This window comes from Carettochelys insculpta, chromosome 4 (assembly GCF_033958435.1).
Source record: "Carettochelys insculpta isolate YL-2023 chromosome 4, ASM3395843v1, whole genome shotgun sequence".
NCBI lineage: Eukaryota > Metazoa > Chordata > Testudines > Carettochelyidae > Carettochelys > Carettochelys insculpta.
The window spans coordinates 60,581,576-60,607,922 of record NC_134140.1 but is presented as its reverse complement, the minus strand read 5'-3'; the positions used below and the strand labels follow the sequence as shown (position 1 = coordinate 60,607,922).

Here is a 26,347-nt window from a genome sequence, read left to right as displayed (position 1 = left end):
GCCTAGGGCTCACTCCACCAGGGCAGTGGCGGTATCAACAGCCTTTTTCAAGGGCATTGCGCTAAAAGACATCTGCAGAGCGGCGACATGGTCATCCTATGACACCTTCGCCAAGCATTATGCCCTTCACAGGGTATTCCAAGAGGATACCCGTCTCTCGACAGCGGTCCTTTTGGGGGCAAGCTGCACATAACCCGATTACCCACCTCCTTTCTTGGGTTACTGCTGGATAGTCACCTATTGTGGAGCACCCACGGGGACACTCGAGGAAGAAAGAGAAGTTACTCACCGTAGTAACGATGGTTCTTCGAGATGTGTCCCCGTGGGTGCTCCACCACCCGCCCATCCTCCCCGCTTCGGATCTCTGTTTAGTGTTTTTCAGGAGCATCCGAGGCGGTTGGTCAAGGAACTGGCGGGGACCGGATCGCGCACGTGGACGGGAGCGCGCAAGGGAGTGGCGCGCGCCGGCGCATGCGCGATCTGGCAGAAACTGCTGGAAAGATCCAATCTGCGGCGCCAGGGCGAGCCCGACACCTATCGTGGAGCACCCACGGGGACACATCTCGAAGAACCATCGTTACTACAGTGATTAACTTCTCTTTTTTCTTTGATAACAAGAATAAGTTGAGCTCCTTAAACATCACAGTATCTTAGTTGCTTGAAATAGAGGGAGTTCATTTGCCTATTTTTACCAGATATCTCTCTCTATTATAATATTGCTTGTTACTAACTGTATTATCATAGCATCCCAGAGTGCTAGTCAAGGTCAGGGACCGTCCTGTTAGATGTTATACACAGAATAGCACATGAATACAGACTGTCTCATGCGAGAGTACAATGTATGATAGGCATTATGTTGAATGAAGACCATTTAATAAGATCATTCACGTCACCTTGTAAAAGTAGTCTGTCCTCATTATTTACTACCCTTACCAATTGTTGTATCCTCTGTAGATGCTACCAACAATTATTATATCATTGTCTTGGCCATTGTAAAAATATTACATTAGTCCAGCACCATTTCCTAGGGAAATCTAATAGAAATGGCCCCTCCTCATTAACGTTTTGAGATCTAGCTGTAAATCAGGATTTGTATCCTTCTAATATATGCGCTATTAGTTCAATTAAATCTGAAACAGAGAAGAAATGAAATTTCTATATAATGCAAGTTTATTAAACAAAATGTACCCAGGATCTCTTGGAATGGCTACACCCTCCTGCTTTGTACCAGATACATAGCAAATACCTATTGGACATTTCTGCATTTTCTGCATTCATTTACAATTTCAGTACCAGTATCTGGCTGTCAACCTGTATCTGGCAGGGAGGTTTTTTCTTTAAAGGTTCTTAATTAGTGTTTTTCATTCTGTTGGCTTTTGCTATTTTGTTGATTACTTTAGCTTCTCTTATCAATTGCCATCTACTTCCCCCTTTTTCTTTGCCTTCCATTTTTGTGTGTGTTATCCATTTGGGTGTCTCTTTTTAACAAGAATGTTTTCTCTCTAATCATACGTGTTGTCATGTTTCTGTAATTCTGAATTCGGCAACTCCAGTAGGTGGTCCTTTAATAATTCTCAGGCTTTGCTAATGCTTCCTATTTAAATTTATGTTCACAGTCAGATTCTTTAAGCTTTGGACAACTAGACAGTTTATACTTCTGAATATACATTTACTGGTTGGTCTGTTTTCCCAAGGTAGACCTATCTAGATCAAGGCCAGTGATACCTGAAGAAATGCTAATTTTAAGCTCAGGGATGAACTTCTCTCTGCCCATTAGAATGAAACCCATGATGATAAAATTGTCAGTTATTTTTTAAAATAGTTAGCCCTCGAAATGTGCCATTTTGAATTGTGCTTAACTTGCATTAATACAAATTAAGTGCAACTCAAAATCCACCCCCCAGTCCTGCCCACCACCCACACGCAGCTCTGGCTCACCCCCAACCCCCCGTGCCCGACTCTGGCTTCAGTTCAACGCCCCCTCTGCACATGGCTGTAGCTCAACCCCCTCACATAGCGCCAGCTCACCAACCCCACGTGTAGCCCTGGTTCCACACCCCTACCGTCCGTGCGCAGCTCCAGTTCAAACCACCCAGGCCCCAATGCACCCCCCACCCCAGCTCAAATCTTACCCCCCTCCGCCCCATGCGGCTCCAGCTCAACCACCCCACCCCAGGTCAACCCCCTGGCAGCCCGGCTCACCACCTGAGCATGGCTCTAGCTCACCACCCCCGCACATAGCCCTAGCTTAACCCATCCAACCTCATTTCAAACCCCCCCATGTGGCCCCCTCTCTACTCCACCCCTGGCTCCCTTGCACCCCTAACCCACCCCAAGCTTAGCTCACCTGCTCCCCTTCAATGGCCCCAACCCCCTGCCAGGCTTAACCCTCGCCAGCTGCCCCACCCACTCCAGGACTTACCTTTTAAAAAGAGCTCTCGGTGCTCCTGTTGCTTCCCCAGCTGCAGAACATGCATTCCGCTGGGAGGAAAAGACGTGCCCCTCCTTGACCTGTGCAAAATTCGAGTTATATGAGGGCACTTGGGAATGGAACCCTTGCATATATCGATGGACTACTGTACTGCGGAATTTTTCTCATCAGCCACATGAGAAGTCCAGTAAATTTTCCCCAGATTAAAGTCACCCATGATTTCAAGTCCAGCTTCAAGCAAGTTCTGAGAAATTTTTGTGGAGGGCTGTTAGTGTGTGGCTGTGGCCAGCTTCTCAGAGAGAGAACAACCATGTGTTTTGTTGCTTACAGGCCAGAGGAGGCCCTAACTGTTCTCCTCAATTTGGGGTGGAAATTCTTTACAAAGAATAGCTCCTTGATGTTTTAGCATTGTGGCACAAATACACAGTCTGCAACAATGAGCCTCCAAGCCCAGCCCAACTGAGTTGGGTTAAGAGGGTTCACTCAAAAGATAGCTATGTAGATAGTGTTTTGAAGTTGCCGCTTGAGCCCTGAACCTCACCTCACCTCACCTCCTAGGCTTCAAAGCCTGAGCTCAGGCTCAAGCTGCATGTTCAAAGCACTCTCTAACATTGCTATTTATGGAGGGCTTTACACAAGCCCTGCTCGCCCAAGTTTATCGACCTCAGCTGGTGGCCCCAGTGCCACAGGCTGTGAAGACATATCTTGTAGCAGGAAAAGCTTCCAGAAGTACCTGGCTGGCAAATACAGTTGTGATTTAATCTGATGTGTCGACCACAGACCATCAGTGCCACAGACCACCACATATTAACCTGAAAGGAAATTAGGTCAAGAATTACAGCCCTCAGGAGATTAGCATATTTTATGCCATGGGCAAAGAAAAAGACCATGATGCACCAATGCCCCTGCAGTAGCAGGGAATTGATAAGGTGAGATACTCCCAGATGATCCTGATGAGCTACTTGCATCCATGTGCTGAAGAGGGAAGTCAGAAAACCCCAAAGTCAATGCTACAGGTGGTGATCATCTAGACTCTGAGCATGTAAGTGCCAATCAACCAAGGACTGAGAGAATGTTCGCTACCAGTCAGAATTCCACCCGACTATATCTAATGCCCCATCTTCAGCTGTGCCACTCGCTGAGGCTTCAGAGGGGGATAAAAACATGGAGAGAGTACATGGGGGAAAATCCCTTCCAGCCCCGCTGTGGGAGACTAACTGAAGTCCTGAAGTGTGAGATTTTAGGACTATCGGACATAAACTAGAAAGGACTCTTGGGGCTGCTTAAGCCCCAACACATTCCTGTTGTACAGTCATATCATCATAAATTTGACCAGCGTTCCTAAAGCTAATTAAATACCCTCCACAACTCCTTTTGCGAGAGTGTTCCAGAATCTCACTCCTCTGTTGGTGTTGCTCCTTCTAATGTTGAGCCTGAATTTATTCACGGGCAGTAAAAATTCATTTGTTCTCGTGCCAGTGTTCTCCTTAGACTTTCATAGCTTCAACCCCTCTGGTGTCTCAACCCCAGCATTTATGGAGCGTAATCCTATCCCCTCTCAGCCTTTGCTTTGCTCGGCTAAACAAGCCGAGCTCTCTTAATTACCTCTCATAAAATAGGCCTTTCATTCTCCTGATCATCCTTGTCGCACTTCTCTGCAAGAGTATCAGTTTGAATCAATTTCCTTTGCCTTTTCCACATCTGGATTACATTGGAAGCTTGTAGTCATCCTGTGAGTCACCAACACACTCAGCTCTCTTCTCTGTGTCTTCCATCTGACGAGCTCCCAGTTTCTAGCATAGGGTTCTTATTCTAATTCTTATTGGCAGACCCTAAATGTATGACCTAACACCTCAGACTATTAAATTTAATCAGTTTCTGTTACTGTAATATGCAAGGTCGTGGAGTTCTTCGTATGCAATATTCAAATCTTTCCTCTGTAGTAACAGTGCCTCCAAATTTTGTATTATATGTGAATTTCATTAGCGCATATACTATTTTGATCACAAGGTCATTAATAAAAATATTGAGTAAAATTGGTTTCAAGATCCATTTTTGAGGAACTCTACTAGTCACCTCTGTACAGTCCCATAGTTCAACATAACGGATGGACTTATCCCCTTTAGCCAGTTTCTTAGGGCAGATCCCACCCACCTTATTTCGAATTAAGCTATTCCAGAAGAGTTATTCCAAAATAGCTTATTTTGAAATAACCCATCTATACACACAGATCCTATTTTGAAATAAAGCCATTGGATGCGCTATGGCTTATTTTGAAATATGCTCTATTCCCTGCTTTAATAGCACATATTTTGAAGTAGTTATTTTGAAATAGGCACTATTCCTTATAGGATGAGGTTTACCAATTTTGAAATGAGCCAACCGCTATTTCAAAATTATTTCAACATAGTGGTTGCATTGTGTAGATGCTAGGATTGTTATTTCAAAATAAAAGCTGTTGTTATTTCAAAATAACTTTGCCATGTTGACCTACCCTTAACCATCTCACAATTCTTACTAATTAGTACCCATTTTCTCTCATTTAGCTAATTATTTCCCATATGGTGCTACATCAAATGCTTTACTGAATTCTGGTATATTAAATTAGCTGCATTTTGGTCATTTTTTAAAAAAAAAATCAGTTTCCTTCTAAAAGAAGGATGTTAGGTTAATTAGACAAGATCTACTTTCGGCAAACCCATGGATTATGTCTAGATTACAGTGATTTGTTGACAGAAGTTTTTGTCTGAAGATATCGCAACTAATGTGGAAAAAAGGCTTCCCACAAAGGACAACTTCCCTCAAACAAAGCAAGTCCTTCAACACATACAGAGAGCTGTTCCCTATATATTGAGTTATTAGAGTCCTTGCTTTTGAGACTGTTGTCATCCTTCACTTCACGTCACGCTGCTTGTCTTTCTGTCCTGCTTCCATCCCCCTCCCAGCCCCTCACCTCTGCCCCACTACGTCCCCCAATCCTTGGGCTTGTCTGGAAGCTGAATGGGTCTGTCTCGCTTTTTCAAGAGGGAAGAAAAGCATGGTTTTTTTTTAAAGTGACAATTTTTAGGTGTCAGCAGAAACTTATTTGGGTGAATATGAACATGTTTATTTTTTCTTCTTACCACTTTAGACAAATAAATAAGATGGTGATGTGTTGTAGTGTATAGTCTGCAGGTAATTTCACTGGTTGTTGCTCAGTCCCAGGTGGTTTGAAGGCATGTCAGCTTGTAGTCATTGTGCTGAGGAGGCGGCAAATATTGGTATATTTTGATCAAAATACATGTATTTCTTTTTTATATTACTATTAGAGCGAGAAAAAGATTAAATGCGATCAAAGTGTACTTCTCTGCAGCACCATAAGCACATATGTACCACAACAGCAAGTTCCCTGAGGAAGAGAGCAGTAACCAGTGGGTTAATTGGGTTTCAGGTTGCATAGCCAGCAATAGTTACACTGATATATTGTTCTATATTCACCATCGAGTTCAGTGCATTTATCAAGATGTTTGAAATGTGGTCACCCTTTTTAGAACTTGTAGATAAGGAGAAATATGTTGTGTAGACTGACGTGTCAGTATGTATTTCAGGAGAATGTAGTTAAAAGTAGAAGGCATGGCAAAGCCAACTTAAAAATAATAAAAATAATCCAATAAGCATATTCACAAACAAATTTTAACTCATCACAAGCTATTTTGTATTTCTGCTGTTGCTAGTGGAAGCTAACTGGTAAAGGAATGAAAACTAGGGCGTCTCAAGAAAACCCCAAACAAGTGCTTCACAGTATCAACAGTTAAGCTAAAGAATTGGTCTTGCTGATGATGTGAAAGAAAGTTTAAATAGATTTTTCCTAAAAGGAGCATTCAAAAATCAAACGCATTATTTTTTTGTTTTAATTAATTAAATGCATTTAGTGCTTGTGAAAGGTGCTACCTGATCAACAGCTCTGTGGACTGACTTGTTTTACTTATCTGCAGAACAAATACACTACTGAATAGTAACAGAGAGGTAGCAATGTTAGTCTTAACTCCAGCAAAACAAAACAGCCGAAATGTAGCACTTCAAAGACTAACAAAATGATTTATTTGGTGATAAGCTTTTGTGGGACATACCCACCTTTTCAGTAGTAGTGCCAGCAACGTGTCTCAACTCTGATGTGGAGGGACTAGGCTACCTCTTAGGTTCTGGGAGTAGTGAAGCCTATAGGCTCATTCAGTCATGCCAGCTTTTCCTCAGATGAGTGGCTAGCACTTGAGTCTCAGAGGTTTAGCTCTTATGGAAAGGGTATCATATGACATGCATGACAAATTACTTTCTTTTGCAGCTATTTTATTTACTTTTCTCATTCTTTCTGAATTAAACCCCAAAATTGCAAAGTGTTGAACAATTATCGTACATGCTACATCATTTAATTTATATCTATGTCTCCCTTTCTCATCCTTTTTCCACTTTTACATATACATTTTATTGCATCCTATTCTACTGAAATTCAGTAACAATTAAATGATGAAATAAATTAAATGTAAATTAGTTTTTGAAAAAGATGAGAAAAAGATTTTCTGATAGGCTACAAAATACATAAAATTTACCTCCAAGATTGAAGTGGCTGATTTACTTCACTTCTAGTGTCTCAGGTAAACAAGTTTTGAGATGGGTGGTGAAAAATGAGTAGAACTGTGGCTAGATGGTTTTCTGTGCCATTTCATATGAATTCATTGGTTTCATACCTAAGCTAAAGTGCATTTATCTGACAATGATTTATGCTGTCAATGCAGCCGGAGGGTTAAAATCTTTGTTATTCTTGGGTGAGGCTTCTGCTGTAATGGGATGTTGTTCAGCCAGTTTGCATTAGCTTCATAAAACATCTCCACAAGGTAACTGCTTCAGTCAGGTTGCTCTTGTGTAACTAAGGCCTAGTCTACACAAGGCAGTAGGACTGTTTTGTAATTTTTAAATAGATTTCTTAATGTAAACCTGTTTTGTGTTTATTATGGTTTATCTTTAGTTGTTTAGGAAGCTGCTTAAGGTAAACCAGAAATTGTGTGTTCACACTAATCTGCACAGGTTTAACTAAAATCAGTGTAAAGTCAACTTTGATTAATTTTTTGCAACTTTCTGGTATCTGTAAAGCCTAGGAGCATAACTGAGCCCTGTACCTCCATGGTAGAATCTCGATCCTTACAGGTTTTTAAGGCCAGGTATGAAATATCCCTGGCTTGGATGATTTAGTTGGGGTTGGTCCTGCTTTGAGCTGGGGGCTGGGCTATATGACTTCCTGAGCTCTCTTCCAACCTTCATCTTCTAATTCTCTGATCTGCGCTTTTCAGCACTGTCATTTTCCTATTTAAAGCCTTCATGCTGGAACACCCTGTTCTCTTCTTCCTGACTTACCATCAAAATTGAACATCAGTGAAGGAGTCTATATGTTTAGCTGAAGCCATGTCAGAACTGCTCCCAATTTCACTGATTTTTCACAGAAAGAACCACCATTCCCTCCATTAGAATACCTGTAAGGCCATTCCAAAGAGGGCACAGGGCCTGGGGCAACCCCCTCCAATTCCTCAGGTGCAGGTCCTGGGGCCACTCCCCACTTGCCACAGGCTCCACCCTTGCTTTGCCCCACCCAGTCCCTTTGCCTCCCCCCGCCAAGCAATGCAGTGTGAAGGATTATGGGGGTCCTGGCATGGCAGCCAAGGGTCGCCCCACCCACTGTGAGTGTGGCAAGAGCCAGAGCAACCCAGCAGCCTGCTCCACTCCAGCCTGCCCCACCATTCTCCCAGCCTGCTGTGTCCTCCTTCTCTGCAGGTACGCGGAGTGGGACACCCTGGGAACGGGACACTCTGTTTATTTCTCACCTGATAAGCTGAAAGCTGTGGGCTGGGCGAGAGCAGCAACAGCTGCTGGGCTGTTCCAGTTCCTGCTTCCCAGGTGTGTGCACAAGGGGGAGGACTTGCCATCGTGCCAGACCCCCCCCCCAATAATTCCTCAGGTAGGCACCATGAGGTCCCCGAAAGTGCAGGGGTTGACCCGTTCTATGTATAGTACTGCTCTGTGTGCCTGTTTTGCAAGAGGCTGCTTGCCAGATTTGAAGGGTGGAGTTGCAGAATGCCTACTCTGGTGTGTCAAGTATCGGAGGGGTAGCCGTGTTAGTCTGGATCTGTAACAGCAACGAAGGGTCCTGTGGCACCTTACAGACTAACAGAAAAGTACTCTGGTGTGTGTGGTTAGTGGAAAGAAAGTGTGTTGTTTACATTCTCCAGATGCAAGAGTTGCCTTCCAGGCTGCAGAGCTCAAGAAGTCCATATCCATGTCATGGTCCAGTAATAATCACAGAGCCTCCCTATGCCTGTCTGAGGCCCTTAAATATGAAAAGGCAAGGAAGAGTGGTCATGTGGGTCTGACTGCAAGGAGAGCTGGGTGGTTCTGACTGACACACAAATTTCCCATGTAACATTGAACCAGTCCTCTAATCTCTTTGTGCTTCAGTTTCCCTGTGATATTACTGGAATGACAATGGCTATGTCTACACGTGCCCCAAACTTCGAAATGGCCATGCAAATGGCCATTTTGAAGTTTACTAATGAAGCGCTGAAATGCATATTCAGCGCTTCATTAGCATGTGGGCGGCAGCGGCGCTTCGAAATTGACGCGCCTTGCCGCCGCGCGGCGCGTCCAGACGGGGCTCCTTTTCGAAAGGACGCCACCTACTTCGAAGTCCCCTTACTCCCGTGAGCTCATGGGAATAAGGGGACTTCGAAGTAGGAGGGGCCCTTTCGAAAAGGAGCCCCGTCTGGACGCGCCGTGTGGCAGCAAGGCGCGTCAATTTCGAAGCGCCGCTGCCGCCCGCATGCTAATGAAGCGCTGAATATGCATTTCAGCGCTTCATTAGTAAACTTCGAAATGGCCATTTGCATGGCCATTTCGAAGTTTGGGGCACGTGTAGACACAGCCAATAAGTCACATTTCATAGTGATATTGAAAGCTAAGTTGTTCATAAAGTGTTTTGATACTGTGTGGAAGATGCTCTGAAAAGCAAACTGTTGATTGTTTGTTTACCCTTGAAAATAGGGGTTGAAACAGAAACTGATGCAACCCTATGTCATCATCACCACTTTAGTAATGTTGACATCCTCCTCAAAAATCTGAGAAATAGAGTTTTATGGCCTTACAGGAGTTGAGGGTTCAAGGATTTGTCAGACTAAACCTGGAAGAAAAAAATAAAGATCATTTTGCAGATTTTGAATGTTCCTTACAGCCCTCTCTTGTACAACAGATGTATGTCACTTGTGTTACAAATGGGCTCTCTGTAATCATGAAAGAGGGAGCTGGATTTGCTTTTTACAGTATGAAAATAAAATGCCAGGTGAAAAGAAAATGGTTTTCATTTGAAACTTGAAATGAGAAGAAAAATTGAAGAGGTGAAAAAGGTCCAGAATAATGTTGCAGTTGATAGGAACTTCACCAGTAAATGTTCTTGCATCAATCATAGGAAGTTTGTACAAGGGGAGAGTGATAATGCTAGACAAGTAGAGAAACTGATGTGAGTAGAGGAAAAAAAAGATACATATGGCTTGCAAAACAATCTTTACTTGAGATTATCCAGTAAAGAAGCAGGATTTATTTTCATTTACTGCTGGTATGTATCCCTGTTGTGTTAGTAATTATATATCTAATACAGACCATAAGTAATCTGTGACACTTGATAACTGGCTCCTAATTTAAAGCAGATATAGTTTTATATAGGCTTGAAAATAAAATATTTTTCAACTTTAGCTTGTTAAATTATCCTGTAGCTGGCTTGTAAAAAATGTGCTTTAAAGTCTTCCATAATTATTTTTATTGTATGTGATGACACGTGTTGGTGTTGGTAGAGACTAAACTGATTAATTGTATGCTGCCTGACTGGAATTTAGAAGAGGTTTTTGTTTTGTTTTGCTTTTTTAAACAACAACAGCAACAACAAAGTCTGTGGACCCTTTTGATGCTGCCATTCTGTAAAAGGCACATTCATCCTTACGTAATTTAGATACTCCGTTTAACACAGACGGCTAAGTAATCAAACCTCTTCACTGAAAGTGGGGATGGGATCCTTCAAGACAACAAAATCCACCAACAGAGAGCTACGTTTCCCTGTATTAGGAAACAGCTCTCTCCCTAGTGCTTATGGGGGTGAGAAATTATTAGTTTGTAAATTACAGTGATATGGCTTATTAGAGACTATCAGAAATGTGCAGTAGTAATTAGTTTTTATTCTGAATAGAAGACTTTTCATTTCTGTTCCCCTGTTTTATGGGTTTTGTAGTATGGTTTTCAAGTCATTGCAAATGGTATGTTCAGTTCCAGCAAAAAAAGACTCACAATCAAAGGCCATGTATCTTAACTTAAAAATCATGGCTTGAGTTCACAGTGCTAAGGAAATGTGACTCTCATCTATTACTCTGCTTAATACATAAATTTTATATTAATAACATGTCAATATGTTACTTTAAACAGTTGAGCTGCATTCAAAGGTTGACCGTTTATATTTTGAAGCCACATTTACCATCTCGTTAAATTGACCTAAGTCTGACACCTTTTCATGTAAATGTTGCCAAAGCACATCTTTAGCCTGAGATCATTAAAAATAAAATAGCTTGCTTCCTGACCTGTGACTTATTAGCTATGGCCATTATGTGCTTTTAGTTTAGGAGAAAAACATTTCCACTGCTGTCTTGGTGGCACGACTCTCTGATCACCTGTGACTTACACCAAAATGTAGTTATACCACATAGTGTGAAATTGGAAAATCTGTTCTCTGTGTGTTCTAATGGATGTAACGCTCATTAAGTATATGAGTCTTCTGACGTTGTAATCAGATGTGATTCAGTCTGTTAAATATCCATGAAGCAACATCTGCTTCACAGAGTGACCTTCTGCTAAAGAATACTTAGCGTCTATTAGCAGATCATAGTGCAGATCAGCCTTATTTGAAATGCACTAACCTAGAGTAGTCTACTGCTGTTTAGCAGCTAGCTTGTAATAATTTATTGCAGTTAAATAAAGCCTAAAAAATTCCATTAAATAATTATAGAGATTATATGCATTTTGAAAACCTTTGTGTTCTTCTGAAATTACCCATTTAATTTCAGGGTTGGTTTGTTAAAAAAAGCTGAAATCTAAAGGCACATTAGGGGATCTGTCAGATGCTGTTTTCTGTAGGTGTTAATAAAATCAGATAAAAAAACTGAAACAAATTAAAACCAAAAGCTATTTCCCCATCTGTTGTATATTAATTAGAACTTTGTGTATCAAGGGTAAACTTGCTCTTAGAGAATGTCACTGAATGCCGTCTAATAGAATAATATGCAAATATATTAGATGATAGAATTATATTCAGTTTCTCATTCTGCTTTGTTTATCGTAAAAGCCAGTGTAACACACTTCAATTTTCTTTCTTCTCAGAGCAACCTCCAAATAACCAAGGCCAGTCGACCCTGCAACCTTTGCCACCTTCTCACAAGCAGCATTCAGCACAGCATCATCCATCTATCACCTCCCTTAACAGAAACTCCTTGACAAATAGGAGGAATCAGAGTCCGGCCCCGCCGGCTGCTTTGCCCGCCGAGCTGCAAACCACACCCGAGTCGGTCCAGCTGCAGGACAGCTGGGTCCTTGGCAGTAATGTGCCACTGGAAAGCAGGTAACCATTCAGGAACCTATAAGAGTGTAGAATTTTATAATGAAATCACTTAATTAGAACAGAAATAACAAAAAATTTGTATTTGCTGTTATTCAGTGAGCAAAATTAAAAGCTCTGAAATGTGAAAAATGAATATAGCTATTTTGTGTTCCCGCCCTCCTCTCCAATACCTACATTGAGTGTGGCTTTTCACAGTGGTTTTCTTCTGCCATGCTTGCCACCTGATAACTGGGCTTTTGGGGGTGTCCTAATTTTGTCAACAATCCTTTTCCTCCTGTCTTCATGATTCATATTGGTTTTGTTTATTGTGAAAGTGTTGCTCACCCATGTTTGTCAGACATATATCAGCCAAACCAATGCTGCTGTACAAATCAACTCATCAGGGAAGGGTGTCTCCTAGTGTTCTTCCAGCACTGTAGTCCTTGCCCCTTTGACCAGAATTTAAGCAAGTAAGGTGATTCTAAGCTTTATGATCCCTGGGCCAAGAGAAGTCACTTTCTCATTATGCACTGCATAGTTTCTCTCTTTTTATCATTTTGCATGATCAAATAAAATGGGGAGATGGTTCCTTTTTAGTTAAAGATTTACATAGAAAGATTTTTATAGGACTTATTAACACAGAGCTGAATTTACCTACCATAATTCACTCTCACTCAATAGTCAATCACCACTAATTCGCTATTGTCACTTAGAAATTTTTGAGTCACCGAACTGAACATGTATAATTGCATTGCAAATGGCAGTAATTGTTTTGACAAATATTTATGAAATATATGTCAAGTCGTTCTTTGAAACCCAGCAGACCAAATAATAGTCAGACCAAATTTTGTCTTAGGTAAAGCATGTGACCTACAGCTAGACATCACAGTAGGCATTTTTGTGATTCTGGAGATATCAGACAATAGGTTTAAAATCACCCTTTCCAACTCTATTTTGGGAATAAATCAAGACTTGTCTACTCCATTTCATACCTTTCTTGAAAACTACTGGTATAATTTTTGATGGTATACGGCCACTGTGGAACAGGATTCCACTAGGTTTTACTCTGTTCCCATTATTTATTAACCATATTAAGAAACAGTCCAATTACAGAATAAGTGAATGGGTTCTGAGGAAGAGGTCACTAATAAGATTATGCAGCTTTTTCAGGACATCCTGTGAATCTGCAGTATATTGATGTGATTCCTGATGCTTGCTTTTATTGCTGTGATTTGGCGCAGGAGAAAAGCAGGCATCTATTTGAAACTAGAATGCCCTTCACAAACTGGGTGGAATATTTTTGCAAATACTTGTCACATCTTTTAAATATTGCTCATTTTAATGTCTAACATCGTTTGAACATTCAGTTCCTGAACCCTTAAACATGAGCTGAAATTTGAAAAACTCACACTGTAACCAACACAGCCCTACTGTAGTTTCTCTAATAGTCTCACTTGGTTGGAACTCTTGAAGTGAAGAATAAGTCTTATTTGTCATTGATTTTTCCTTTTTTTTTAAAGTTAAGATCCCCTATAGAGTGTGATTCTCAGGCTCAATTTCAACTGTATTAACAACTTTATCTAGGTTACATCTCTCTCTGTTTCTCTATATACTGATTTGTTTCATCTCTAGCAATTATTTTAGCTTATGCCCATACTCAAGTTTGTTTGTTTGTTTGTTTGTTTTACCTTTGATGTCCAGCAGTTTCCCCACAACTCTTATTTAAAGACAGAAAATGTGAGTCAATTTTATGTAGATAACCATTGTTCTGTCTCTTTAGGCACAGGTTGGTGATGACTGATCAGGGAATGACAAATGACTCACCCCTGTGAATAGCCGAGTAGAGTGCAGGCTGCTTTTGTATATATGTACATGAGAAAGCAATGTGTGTGGAAGGAAGTTTTCACGTTTATCCTTGTAGAGAAGATCTCATTTTGATTTTGGAGGTGGATTTGTAGATATACATTTGATAAAGTTGGTTTCAGTTTTATATTTAACAGAATATTAGCGGTTTGGGCTGTTTCTAATTTCCATCAACATTTGTCATGTAAAGCACTGCTGTTACCCATTAAATGTTTAAACTGTGAAGTGATTGGAAAATAATATTCAGCAAGGATTCCTGGCCTTTTTAGGTAAAGAATTCTCTTTCCTTAATTTTCATGAAAACCTAAAGCCAAACTTTCCATGACATGAGTATTTTCTTTCATCTCTCCATATCACCTGGATATGACAGTGAGGTTACTGAGCATAATCAACAAAATAACTTTGTTTTAATAGGAGTAAATAAAATCTTTATTTTCTTTTAATCTCTGATTTCCTGCCCCATGCATGAATTCTTTTCTGGGTCTTTTGATGGCCTGAATTTATTTGCCTCTTTCCCCATCTTCTCCTGTGAGTATAGTCAGCTGTAGGAGCTATGTACTTGCTGAGAAAATCAAAATGAGATCAATCTAACAACAACTTTTAATGAATATTGTAGCAAGGCTGTACCAAGTAATTCTCCATTTTTGTCCTTTGAATTCCAGTTTGGGAAGCCTAGATCTAAAGAAGTTTTTACAGATAATTAAGTTAATGTGTCTCATTATAAATATGGGTTCAATTGTTAGTAAGTGTTAATAAAATGTTTCATTTGTAGCCATTTAATAAAAGATTTATTAAAATTCTGCTCTATCTGAACATCTTTTTGAAAATTGATCTCTCATTAGTTATGTTGCCCAAGCTTTCACTTGTAGCATGGTAAATGCACTGCAAATTATTAATGTATGAAATTGCATATTGAATTACTTCTTCCTTAATACTACTTGTCTTTTAAATAACTGTGTGCTAAACCTCTTTAAGGTCACTTGATTATATGTCTTAGAGAAATAAACAAGACAGAATAAGTTTAAATTCTTACATCTCTCAAGAAACCAATATTATCTGTTGTCTCAGTAAATTTTTCCAGCAGTACTTGGGAATTTTAATCCGTAAGCTGAATTCATGTTCATTGACAAAGTTCCAGGCTCTGCTTTTGAAATGTAACTCTTAGAAGTGTGTAATTTTATACATCTATATTAAGGTATGCATGAGTGAAAAGAACCTCTTTGACCCATGATTAGTTGAATTGGCTATATGAAACATTAATTGTCAGAAAAGATGGAATTTTATTTTATCTAATGGGCTGTGCATTTTGTTTTCAGCATTCAGGCAGGCCAAAAAACTAAATGCAGTTTTTATATTTGTATGTTAATGCTGTACTGTATTTCCTCAGGCTTCAAATGTAATTAAAAAGCAAATAGGTGGGAACATTATATTAAATGATCTACTAATTTTATTGTGGCAAAAAAGAGAAAATTGTTGAATAAATAGTTAATGACTGGCAAATATTTCCACATCTTTGAAGCATTTAATTAAAGCACTAACAGTCTACAAGGTGAAATTGCAAAAAAATTATAGATTTTATGATTTGCAAAAAAATCAGCAAAGTAGACCAAAACTTCTTTTAAGAGTGTGAAGGTTTTAGGAAGTGCTCAGGCATGATGAAGCATTTCTGTTAGTGGGCAAGAATATGTTTTTTATGGGGATGATTTCCAGTGACATTAGTACCTTTTAATGTTGATTAAGACACTGAGAAATTGTGTATTTGTAGTTCCCAGGGCTGGGGCTGAAGCTGGCCTCTCAGCCGAGGCTGCAGAGCAGAGACTTTACTCTCCCCAGATGAGGTCTCAGTGCCTCTGGGTACTACATATTAATCATTTGTAGGGAAGTCTTAAATCAGTTTGTATGCAGGCTGACTCCAGAAGTGCATTTGAGGGAAAAGGGGTGAAGTCTCTAAGAACAGGTACTTTATATACTAAATCCAATAATACAGTGTCCAGTTCAGTCACATTCATGCTCTCTTCAGTCAGCTTCCCAGTTCTTTGCGTGTGAACGTTATCAGATTGAATAAACTGCATTCGTGAGTTACCTCTCATTACATAATTTTAATAAGCAAAGTTGCTAGCATTGCATTCAATGGTTAGAAAGTACACATTCTCCTCAGTCTGAAAATTTTACATCTAATTTACTGTTTTTGTATCTTATCTCTGTATGTAGAAAATTAGGAAATCAAGCAGTTCTTGCAAATGGTCATGACAGCCTTATAGAGATGGATGTGTTTACTCCAACATGCCACGATAGCACTTATGGGGATGGGTATGTGACTCTAAGTGTTCATATGATGATAGCTGCTGACAGAGAATGAAAAGATGTGACTTGAAATCTGATTAAATTGCCCAAATAACATTTGGGGTGATCCCTCCTGTCCTCTGGTTCAGTTGTTAAAATTACATTCTATTACAAGCTGTTGAAGATTTTGTTATGGTAAAAATAAAAGTGCATTGGACTTTGAATGCCATAGTTTGTGAGCTTATATTAAAGAATCTGAGTATTTGATGGAAATTGTAATTACATAGCTTCCAGAATCAGGCCCTTTTTCTCCAAGATATTTACTATGTATTATTATTTACTATGTATCATGAAATGTATTGTGGTAAAATAACAGATCAAAGAATAAGACCCTCCAGTATTAAAAGTTACATTCCTAATTTTTGCACTAACTTTTTAAAGCATCCATTATAAAATTTAACCTGCTAATAAATATGTCTGGTAACAGAGAATTCCATGCAGGTAAAAAATTTGAAGTAAATTTCTCAATAAATTTCTAAGTATTTTTTCTCTATAAAACTTTTCCATATATACTTAAGTTTTTGTCTTAATTCATACTTGCTATGTGGACTACATTTCTGCAGTGCTGATAATTTATTGCCACATCATGCAGTATATTTAGATTCAAACCCCATTAAGGAAATACCTGACAAAGGAACACGGCTTCTAATGAACACAACACTTCTGAATTGCACAAAATAGTGAATCGTCAATCTTTTGCTATCCTTTTGTTAATGGTATGGTTAAAAGACAAACTTCCTACATCCTAATGTTGTTTACTACCTTACCCTACAAACAGTCCCACTGCAGTCAATGATGCTACAGAACATAAAGCCTGGGTAAGGGGATCTGTATCTAATCCTCAGTAACTAATTAGACAATATAAAAATATTGCACTAAAAATGAATCTACTTCAACTTCCAACAGCCCTTTTAATTCCCAGTTAATTGAAGATTAACTTCAATATGGTACTTGTTTATTAAATTTATCAATTAATTTTAATAACATCTAAAGAGATTGCAAAAAGCCACCATAAATTCTTAAGGTTTTTTCCGGGGTCGGGGGGGGCTAAGCTAAACCTATAGTTTACTATGAGATATAAAAAAATAAATAAATGCTGTTTATTCTAGATCATTTGCCACAATGCTCATTCAGATGTCTAACAGTTAACTAGTAGACTTAATAGAAATATACATATTTGTACACTATATGTTTGCAATGAACCCCCCTCCCCCGCAAAAAAAAAAGTGCATTTATTTTAGCAATGGAGCTACATTATGTGAAGTTACTGTTAGCTGATACTAATTCAGGTAACACAGCAATAAAATGTATCTTGTTTGTAAGCTTTTCATTTTTAAAATTACTCTAGCAGAGACCACCTCCTAGTGTGAAAGTTGTCCAAAGATAATAACATGTCAGTTCAAAAGCATGATAAATTTGAGAATACAGTATGCTATCAGCATGAACATGCAGTTCATCAACACCACCAACACAGAGTCCCTGCTAGAATCAGCTGTGTATTTGTTCTTTTGTTTTCACGTTGTGTGTATTACTTACATTATAATATGCTGTTTCTTGAGGATTGCTTAACTTTGCTATTTTTATTTTCCCAGTGAAGAGCGTATTAACATAATGAATTTGAAATAATGATGTTAATAAAAAAGACATTTTCAAGTAAGTTGTCAGGATTCAAGTGCCTAGCCCTTTGCACTAGTACCTTATTTGATTTCCAGAGCATGTACAACTGATTGTTTTAAGACAGTTTGAAATTTCAAAATGAATCTTTTATTTTTGTTCAGTTTACTTTGGGGGACTATTCTAATTCAGATACATGAATCTATATCACGATATAGTTTGTAAAATCAACTAACTTGGTTTTATGTGAAAGGCCTGTTCTCTCTCTTTGACTGATGGCAGTCAGATACCTCACCAAGAGTTATCTGAATTCCAAAACTTGGATACTCAGGCAAGAATTTACACCTGCAAAATTAATTTGAGTTTCCATAACAGTTTTCATCTTTACCTCTTGTTTTCTAAAACCTTCACATGTTGAGTCGAAGTGTCCCTGATCTGCCTATAGATGATTTAGTTTCTTTGTTTTTGCATATGAGCACAATACCAAATTGTGATGGTTTGGCCTGAAATCTTCCATGCTGGGTGTAGACTTGAGGGTTTTTTTTTTTTGTTTTTTTTTACTTTCAACCAAAATGATTCAGTCAGTTCCAAGAAGGAAACTAAGGGGAAAAGCATTTTATTTTACCAGTGTTAAAAATTCTGGAAACCTTTTCTTTGAGACATTTTAGAAGTCCCAGACTTTGGAGCAGGACTTGAAATGTAGAGGGGTGTGGTAATCTACCCACATACAGCCAAGTTATAAGCTATTGGGGAAAAAAGGAAAAAAAAGAAACAGATTTTTTTTTAACATGCTTAGTAGGGACTTGTTAGAGCTTTATAGCTTAATGTCCTAAAGATTGAACCTGCACTGTGCATGGGCAGTCCTGGAACTGAACAATTGCATGGGCTCCCTTGGGGCTGAAAAGGACCTACATTTGCAAGTCCCAGGTAGTCCATGCTGTGCACAGTCCAGATTGGAATCAGAACTGAAAGTACACAAGCTGTGTTCCCTGTGGCACTCCCTGCTGACACCCAGGCAGCATGGAAAAGGAAGCCATGTAAACAGAATATGTGGGAGAAAACAACTGGCCCAAAAAAGGAGCCAGTGCTGGGGGAAAAAAGGGATTGAAAGCTGCAAGAAGAGACTGGGACTGTCTTGGCAAGGAGACTGGTTGCCAGCAGATTGGAAAGAGTTGGGCAATGAGGTGGGACACGGGTTGTTAGGTGAAGACAAAGCTCTAAGGAAGAACCAGAAGAATGGGATCTTGTGGGCAGAGGAAGGAGTTAAGGGAGCTCAGAGAGGGAGTTGGACAGGGTCATGATTTGGAGGGAACTGACATTGGGCAGCAGCCCCTACTCCAAGAACCCTGCTGCTGCAGGAGATAGGCTCCTGCCTCCCCTCTACTCAGGAGTGTGAGGCATGCTTTCTTTCTGCATCTTTCATGCTGCTGTTTCTCTGAGGCTTGCCCGCCCCCACCTATCCTCAGCCACAGTTAGTTCACTCTTCTCTCTCCTTCCTCTCCTCCCAGCGCCCCCAGCTGTTCTTTGCTCTATCACCTAGGAATACTTCACTGTAAGAGCAGCAGAGCTAAAGTTCAACCACCTGCTGGGATCTTTCCCTGCTGTCAAGAAACAAACATGCTGTTGCACCGCAAACATGGCTTAAATTCTACTTAAAACGTTCCTATTTTTTATCATCTCTCCGGTTTTGGGGGGAAATACTAGTACCTCAGGGTGGGGCATCTATTCTTCCATCTAGCTGCGCTTCTCACTTGCCTCAGAGACTTTCCTTTACAATTGACTGGTCTGATTGCCAGGTAGGGCCCAGACTGTTACACACAAGTTCTGATTCCTCTACAGGCTAACAGCAGAACACCTTTGTTGCTGGTTCCTATGCAGAAACAACAAATCCTTGCTCTAAACAGCAGGCATATTATAGTTGTCTCCTGTACTATCCTTCTCTTCCAACTGGTAAGGAATCTTAGCCCCTGTTTATTTTATAATTCTTGAGGGTAGCAGAGTCTTTCAAACTTGAGTACCTTCAATGAATGTCATGGAGAAATTGCCCCAGGCCAATCCTTCAAGGGCAGCTGGGGTCTCCTGTCTCCTTTGGAACTGCCCTGTGGAGTAGTTCACAGGACATGGAATGGCATTGTGCCTCTCCGACAATCTTGCAGCTTGGGAGGAGGGGCCTGAGGACTATCTTCCCTCTTCCCCACGTCTTCTAGGGGCATGGAGCTGGGCCTCCTCCCATTTTGCCCTGGCCACCACCCCGCTCCCCCTAAAAAACACTGAAATAATGCCCTTGTAGTCAGGGTGAGGAGTGAGAACTGGCCTGGCAAAGAGACTGAGAACAGAAATTCAGTTTGGAGGCATGCGGGGTGGACACTAGGATTGGATAAAGATCTTAATGAAGCGGACTAGAAGAGCTGAAGCAAATTACGCAGTTCCTGAGTGTCTTGGGTTTCTTCTGATAAACACAGACTTATGCTAACTGTTAGGGTGATCAAACACTGGAACGAATTGCCAAGGGAGGTGGTAGAATCTCCATCACTGGAGATATTTAAGAAGAGGTTAGATAGATGGCTTTCAGGGATGGTCTAGAAAGTGCTTGGTCCTGCCATGAGGGCAGGGGGCTGGACTCGATGGCCTCTCGAGGTCCCTTCCAGTCCTACTCTTCTTCTATGATTCTATGATAGAGTATGGAATCTCTTGTGCTCTTATGGCGGTGTAACAAATGGTGGCCATTTTAAAGAAAAAGGTAATGAGTAAGGAAATTATGAAGAAACCATACCGTGTTGTTGTACAGAAGTAGTAGGAATTCATATATTTAGTAAACATTAGATTAGACAGATGATGCCCTAAATCTAGAAATCATAGATATAGCTATTATCTTCTCCCTTTTCACTGTCTTTTTTATAACAAAATAAAACAAAATCAGTATAATCAAATAAAAGAAGAAACATTCATGGTACAGTAATTGAGGTATAACATAAAAGCTCATGAGTACTTTTAGTAAATTAATACCATTATCCGAAACAAAATAATGTCAGGCTTCAATTTGGCTGGTTCTTTTGAAGGGAGCACTTCAGGAATTATTAGAACTACGCTTCTGCAGCTGATAGCATTGTATTTTATTTCACCAATTTAACAACTTTTATTCCTATAATATAAAGAGCCACACTGTTAATATGTTGCAGGTATGCACTGTATGAAAGAATATTGTATTAAATAAATTGAGCCTCTTTGCCTTGAAGGGAGGGAAGAGGAGGACCTGTGTCAACAAATGACAGGTTGATACGGTATACACAGTGAAACCCTTCCTATCTTTATTATTTTCTTCTTTGTGATAGTCCTTGAATGGCCTAGTTTTAAATAATTTTGCTGCTGCTTTCTGATTCCAGAACATATACTGTTTCCCCTCAAAAGTGGATTTGAGCTTTGCCTGATAGGAAATAGAAGCTTTAGTGTCCTAGCTCACAAAATTCTTTCATTTTTATTTTATTTAGTAAAAGCAGTCCTTGTCCTAGCCTGTGTAGCAAAGGTCTTGGAAAAAGAGAAAATGAGCTTTTGAAATTCTCTTTCTTTCATACTACATACAGGAAGCAGAATTTTGTTGCAATTCACTAAATTAGAAGTTTCTTCTAAATACTGTAATGCAGATGTGAATCATATTTTACTCATATGAATGCAGTGAGGCTTTATATAGTGGCTAGGATTTTCTTCATGATCTTGAATGAGTTTTTGATACATGATTCTTCAGGAAGGCAGCTCTGAATCACTTTCCTTTTGGTAGACACCTCCCAGTTTTCTGGCTCTTACTTGGTTTGTTAAGTATTCCCATTAATGGCTGCACCACATTGCCTTGAATGGTTTTATAAGAGAGTCAGCAGATGCAATTTTTTATTAACTTGAACTTGCTATACAGCTCCAGCACTTTTCATCCCATTTTTGTTTAATCCTGGTTTCCAAATCTGAGGCTAAGTCTACACTACGAGATAAATTTGGTATTTAATAAATTTGATTTTTACCCTGGTTCTTATGAATTCGAATTAAGTGTCCACAAAGCTTCTTGAAATTCAACCCACTGTTTTTCCGTGTCAAGTTTCTGCATCCCCATTGCGTTGTGGGTATGTATCCCACAGAGCCTTAGTCCTGGTTGCTTGTGGGTGTTCCATGTTTGAATCCCAAGATGCAAAGCACTTTCCCAGAATTCAGAGCACCCAGTAACTGTGTGAAAACAAACTGGAGATCACGCCATTTCCTGAGATATTTTCTCCACCAGCACAATCGTGGATTCCCAAATGCTTCAACTCATAGCGTACATCATTTCAGCAACCACACTGGCTGTCGCACAATTTTGCCTTCAGTCACAAAGCTCAGTGACTGTTCAGTAGCATAATAATGATGATGATAATGATGAAGATGATGGTTTTGAAGAGCAAATCTCCCAGTTGCGGTCCAAAAACTAACAGGTGCTGGATGCTCTGGATGCATTGGTGACAGTGGAGTGGTGGTTTTGGATTCATGAGATCAGCACACACTGGCGGGATCACATCATTCTGGAGTCCTGGGACAACCAGCAGTGGGAGCAGAACTTTTGCATGTGCAAGTCCACTTTTGTGGAACTTTGTGATGTTGCTGGCCCCCTCCCTGAAACACAGCAACAGAAGAATGAGGCAGGCTTTAACAGTTCAGAAGCGAGTGACAATCGCACTGTAGAAGTTTGCAACACCCAACAGTTACTGTTCACTGGCAAATCAGTTTGGGGTGGGCAGATCTACAGTGGGGTCCACAGTGATGCTAGTGGCCCATGCAATCTGTCGGCATCTCCTCAGAAAGACCATGACCCTGGTACAGGCAATAGTAGATGGCTTCACTGCCCAGGGGTTTCCTAACTGCGGTGGGGCAACAGATGGCACACACATACCCATCATGGCCCCAGACCACCTGGCTTCTGGGTTTATAAAATGAAAGGGGTACTTCTCGATAGTGTTGCAGGAGTTGGTAGATCACAAAGGTCATTTCACCAACATCAATACTGGATGGTCAGGGACGATTCATGACGCACACGTCTTCCATAATTCTGGACTGTACCAAAAGCTCTTGGATTCAACTTTTCTCACCTGATCGGAATATCGAGATTGGCAACGTGGAGATGCCTATTGTAATATTGGGCAACCCTGCTTACCCTCTGCTTCCTTGCCTTATGAAGCCCTACACAGGAGCCCTGGATCCCAGCAAGGAAAATTTCAGTTGCAGACTCAGAAGGTGCAGAATGGGGATGGAATGTGCCTTTGGCCATTTAAAAGTGAGGTTCAGATGCTTATTAATCCACTTGGACCTTTCTGAAACTAATGTCCACACCATGATTATAGCATGTGCTATTTTGCACAACATGTGTGAATCCAGGTGGGAGATGTTCCCATCAATCTGGAATTGTGAAGCTGAGGCCATAGGCAGGGCTTACTCGCAGCTGCCTACACAGCCGTGCACCAGTAACCATGCTGAGGCAGCAATACTAAGGGATGCTTTAAAACATAGCTTCATGAATAAACTGTAACACACATGCTGCTCATGTATTTCTCTATCATAATATCAATAAATCATACCGTGTCTTAATGAATGGATGCTTTTACTTGGTGGGAGGAGGTTAAGTTGCAGTAAGTAGAAAGCATGTGGCGGGCAGCTGTGCCTTCACCCTTACCCCAACCTGCCCGGTTCCATCAGCCGCATATGGGCTGCGTACCTGGCTGTAGCAGTGGGCAGCTGTGCCTTCAGTCCTCCCCCGTCCCACTCAGGTTCCCTGTGCCACAAAATCTGCTGTGGACCTGGGCGTATTGGTGGGCAGCTTCAGCCCTTGGTGGTGCCTTCAGCCCTCCCACAATCCGCAACAATGATTTATGTTTACTACCACTCCTGCACGCCACAAAATCACACCAAACTCAAAAGAATGATTTTATTTTGCGGGGAGGAGAAGTTTCAGTGGTGGGGGAAAGGAGCCTTCTCAAGGATGCTTGAATAACCTTTTTCAATGTCCCTTTGGTCTAGAGCGGCAGAGTATCCTTGCCCTCCCTCCTCACATTTGGGGACCACGGTGACCGGGGTGGGCGACCTCTCTTCAGGGTCCTCCAGGCAACAGTGCTGTATTGGGGATTCCTCTGCAGCTGGAGCAGGAACCACAGGACCTCAGTTTGCTCCATAACTGCCATTATGAGCTTTACCACAGCTTCGCTCTGCTTTGCCACTTGCTGCTGCTGCTGCTGGAAGTCAAGCATTCTCTGCTGAAACTCAGCTTGACTTTGACCCCACTGAGCTGTACTACGATGCCATTCCACCGTGTCCTTCGTCAGCTTAGTGTGTTCTTCATTCTGCTCCTTACGCTGCGGGATGAGATCCTGCTTTCACCTCTTTCTCTTTCTGGTCCTCTCTCCTCTGCTAGGCATGGCATCTGGAAAGTGAAGGTCAAAAGTAAGATACAATTCACATAATGTGCTTTCAAATGGAATGAATGGGTCTATGTGTCTACTATCAGGGAAAGCTTCTTTTTTGAAGGCTGCTAAAGGCTTATTAAGGATGTGATTCTAAGCATGCATTTCATAGTACGTCATTTGCTATCACTTATCCAGCACTTTTCTTTGTGGACAAGGTAAGCTATAAGCAATTCTCTGCTTTTTGTTGAAAGGGGAGGGCTGCAAAGGAGGAGAAGCTGTCGGGTGTCCTGGGGTAGGGGAAAAATTTGACCATTCCTGGAGCTGCATGGCAAGAGAGGATGGTGGGGAAGAGTTCGATTACAGCCATATGGATGGCTGCCTGGGGGAGAGCCATGTAAAATAAAAAATAAAAATTAAAATAGAATAAAAAATGAAAAGAAATGTTGTGTAAAAAGAGAAATGAGAGGGAAGACACCCAGCAGAGCCCAGCAGTCGCATGGCACCAGGGAGTCCTGAAAAATAAATGCTGGGTAGAAGGGACATGGGAGGGGAGACACCCAGAAGAGCCCAGCAGCCGCATGGCACCAGGGAGTCCTGAAAAATAAAAAGAAATGGTAGGTGTAAAGGGAAGTGGTCGAGGCAATGCCCCAGAGAGCCCGACAGCCATGTGGTGTGTTGGATTCCTGAAAAATGAAAAGAAAAGTTGGGTGGAAAGGGACATCGGAGGGGAGAAGCCCCGCAGAGCCTGCAAATCGTGTTGGGGAAGTGGAGAACAGAGTGCCTGCCAGCTGCTACAGGAAAATGTAAAGGGGCAGGAAGCAAGGTTTGAAAAAAATCTGATGCAAATTCCCGTGATTTTGTAGGTTGCCAAAGAAGACGTCACCCTCCTAAAACTAACAGATATGGACAAAGAAGATCTGCTCATTCCTTGTGGCCACAAGCCTGGAAAATTTGCTAAAAAGCTATGTGGCACCATGACACCAGATTGGTATCTGGTTGCCTGGCATGGCAAGGTGTGCTACTGTGGAAGCTGCAACAAGTCAGGACTGCCCAGAAACCTTGTGAAAAAATTATACTAGTGCCTGGATGAGGCCTTAAAGGAGATCTCCAAAAAGAAGTGCTCCATCCCAAGAAACATTAACATGCAGTTCTGAGGGGCACTGAATCAGAATAATCCTCTATCCATAACCAACCCTGTACATATGCGTACTCACCTGCAACCTACTTACAGCATGCAGAATAAATACTTGCCCTAAGAGCTTGGTCCAGGGGGCTCAGGAACTGGCATGGAAGGGACTGGTATGGAGGGGACTGGTTCCAGGTCTATGGTGAAGAGCTCCAGGCTGTTGGGAACAACTTCCTTGGTCTTCTGTCCGTTGCCCTCTTCCTTCAGGGCACCCATATTCTTTTGGCTCACCCTGAACTCCAGACCAGGGCCTCCACAAGTGTCATGATTCAGACCAGGCTCTGTGGTGGGGTTACTCCCCATAAGCATGTGCAGCTGTTCATAACAGCGGCGGATCTGTGGAACTGCCACTGACTGCTGGTTGGCTTACCGGACTTTTTGATAGCCCTGCAGGAGTTCTTTCACCTTCAGCTGACATTGATTAGAGTCCTGGGAGTAACCTCTGGTGGTCGTCTCATGCAATATCTGCTCATAGATTGCCACATTTCTCTTGGCCACCCAAAGTCTCCTCACTACAGATTGGTCTCCACAAATCGCAGGAAGACCCACAATCTCCTGATGAGCCCACATGGGGGCTCTCTTGTGAGCCTGAGAAGTACTAGGAAAATCACTACCCTGAGTACTCAGGATTGGCTACTGATGGCTACGGATGCAGTGCAATGGCTACCAAGGTGGTACAATGTAATGGTCAAAGAAATTTCTTCCTAATGGGCGCCCTTTATATTTGCAGAGCTGGGCACTGCTGAATTCCAGTTCAAATTCTCATTCAATCAAAAATTCGCGGGCTTCCTATGACCTTCCTGTACGCCTGGATGGAGAGCAGCAGAGAAGGAAGTGGCCAA

At 41.1% G+C, this 26,347-nt stretch overlaps 1 protein-coding gene across 11 annotated transcripts in view; it reads left to right on the top strand.

Moving 5' to 3' along the window:
* Positions 1 to 26,347, top strand: part of TENM3 (teneurin transmembrane protein 3) — a 676,880-nt gene that overhangs the window by 474,901 nt on the left and 175,632 nt on the right. For all 11 annotated transcript variants that reach the window (XM_074992970.1, XM_074992971.1, XM_074992972.1 and 8 more), the window contains one exon: positions 11,870 to 12,107. In XM_074992970.1, the coding sequence (XP_074849071.1) occupies positions 11,870 to 12,107 (238 nt within the window). The remainder of the gene's footprint in view (positions 1 to 11,869; positions 12,108 to 26,347) is intronic.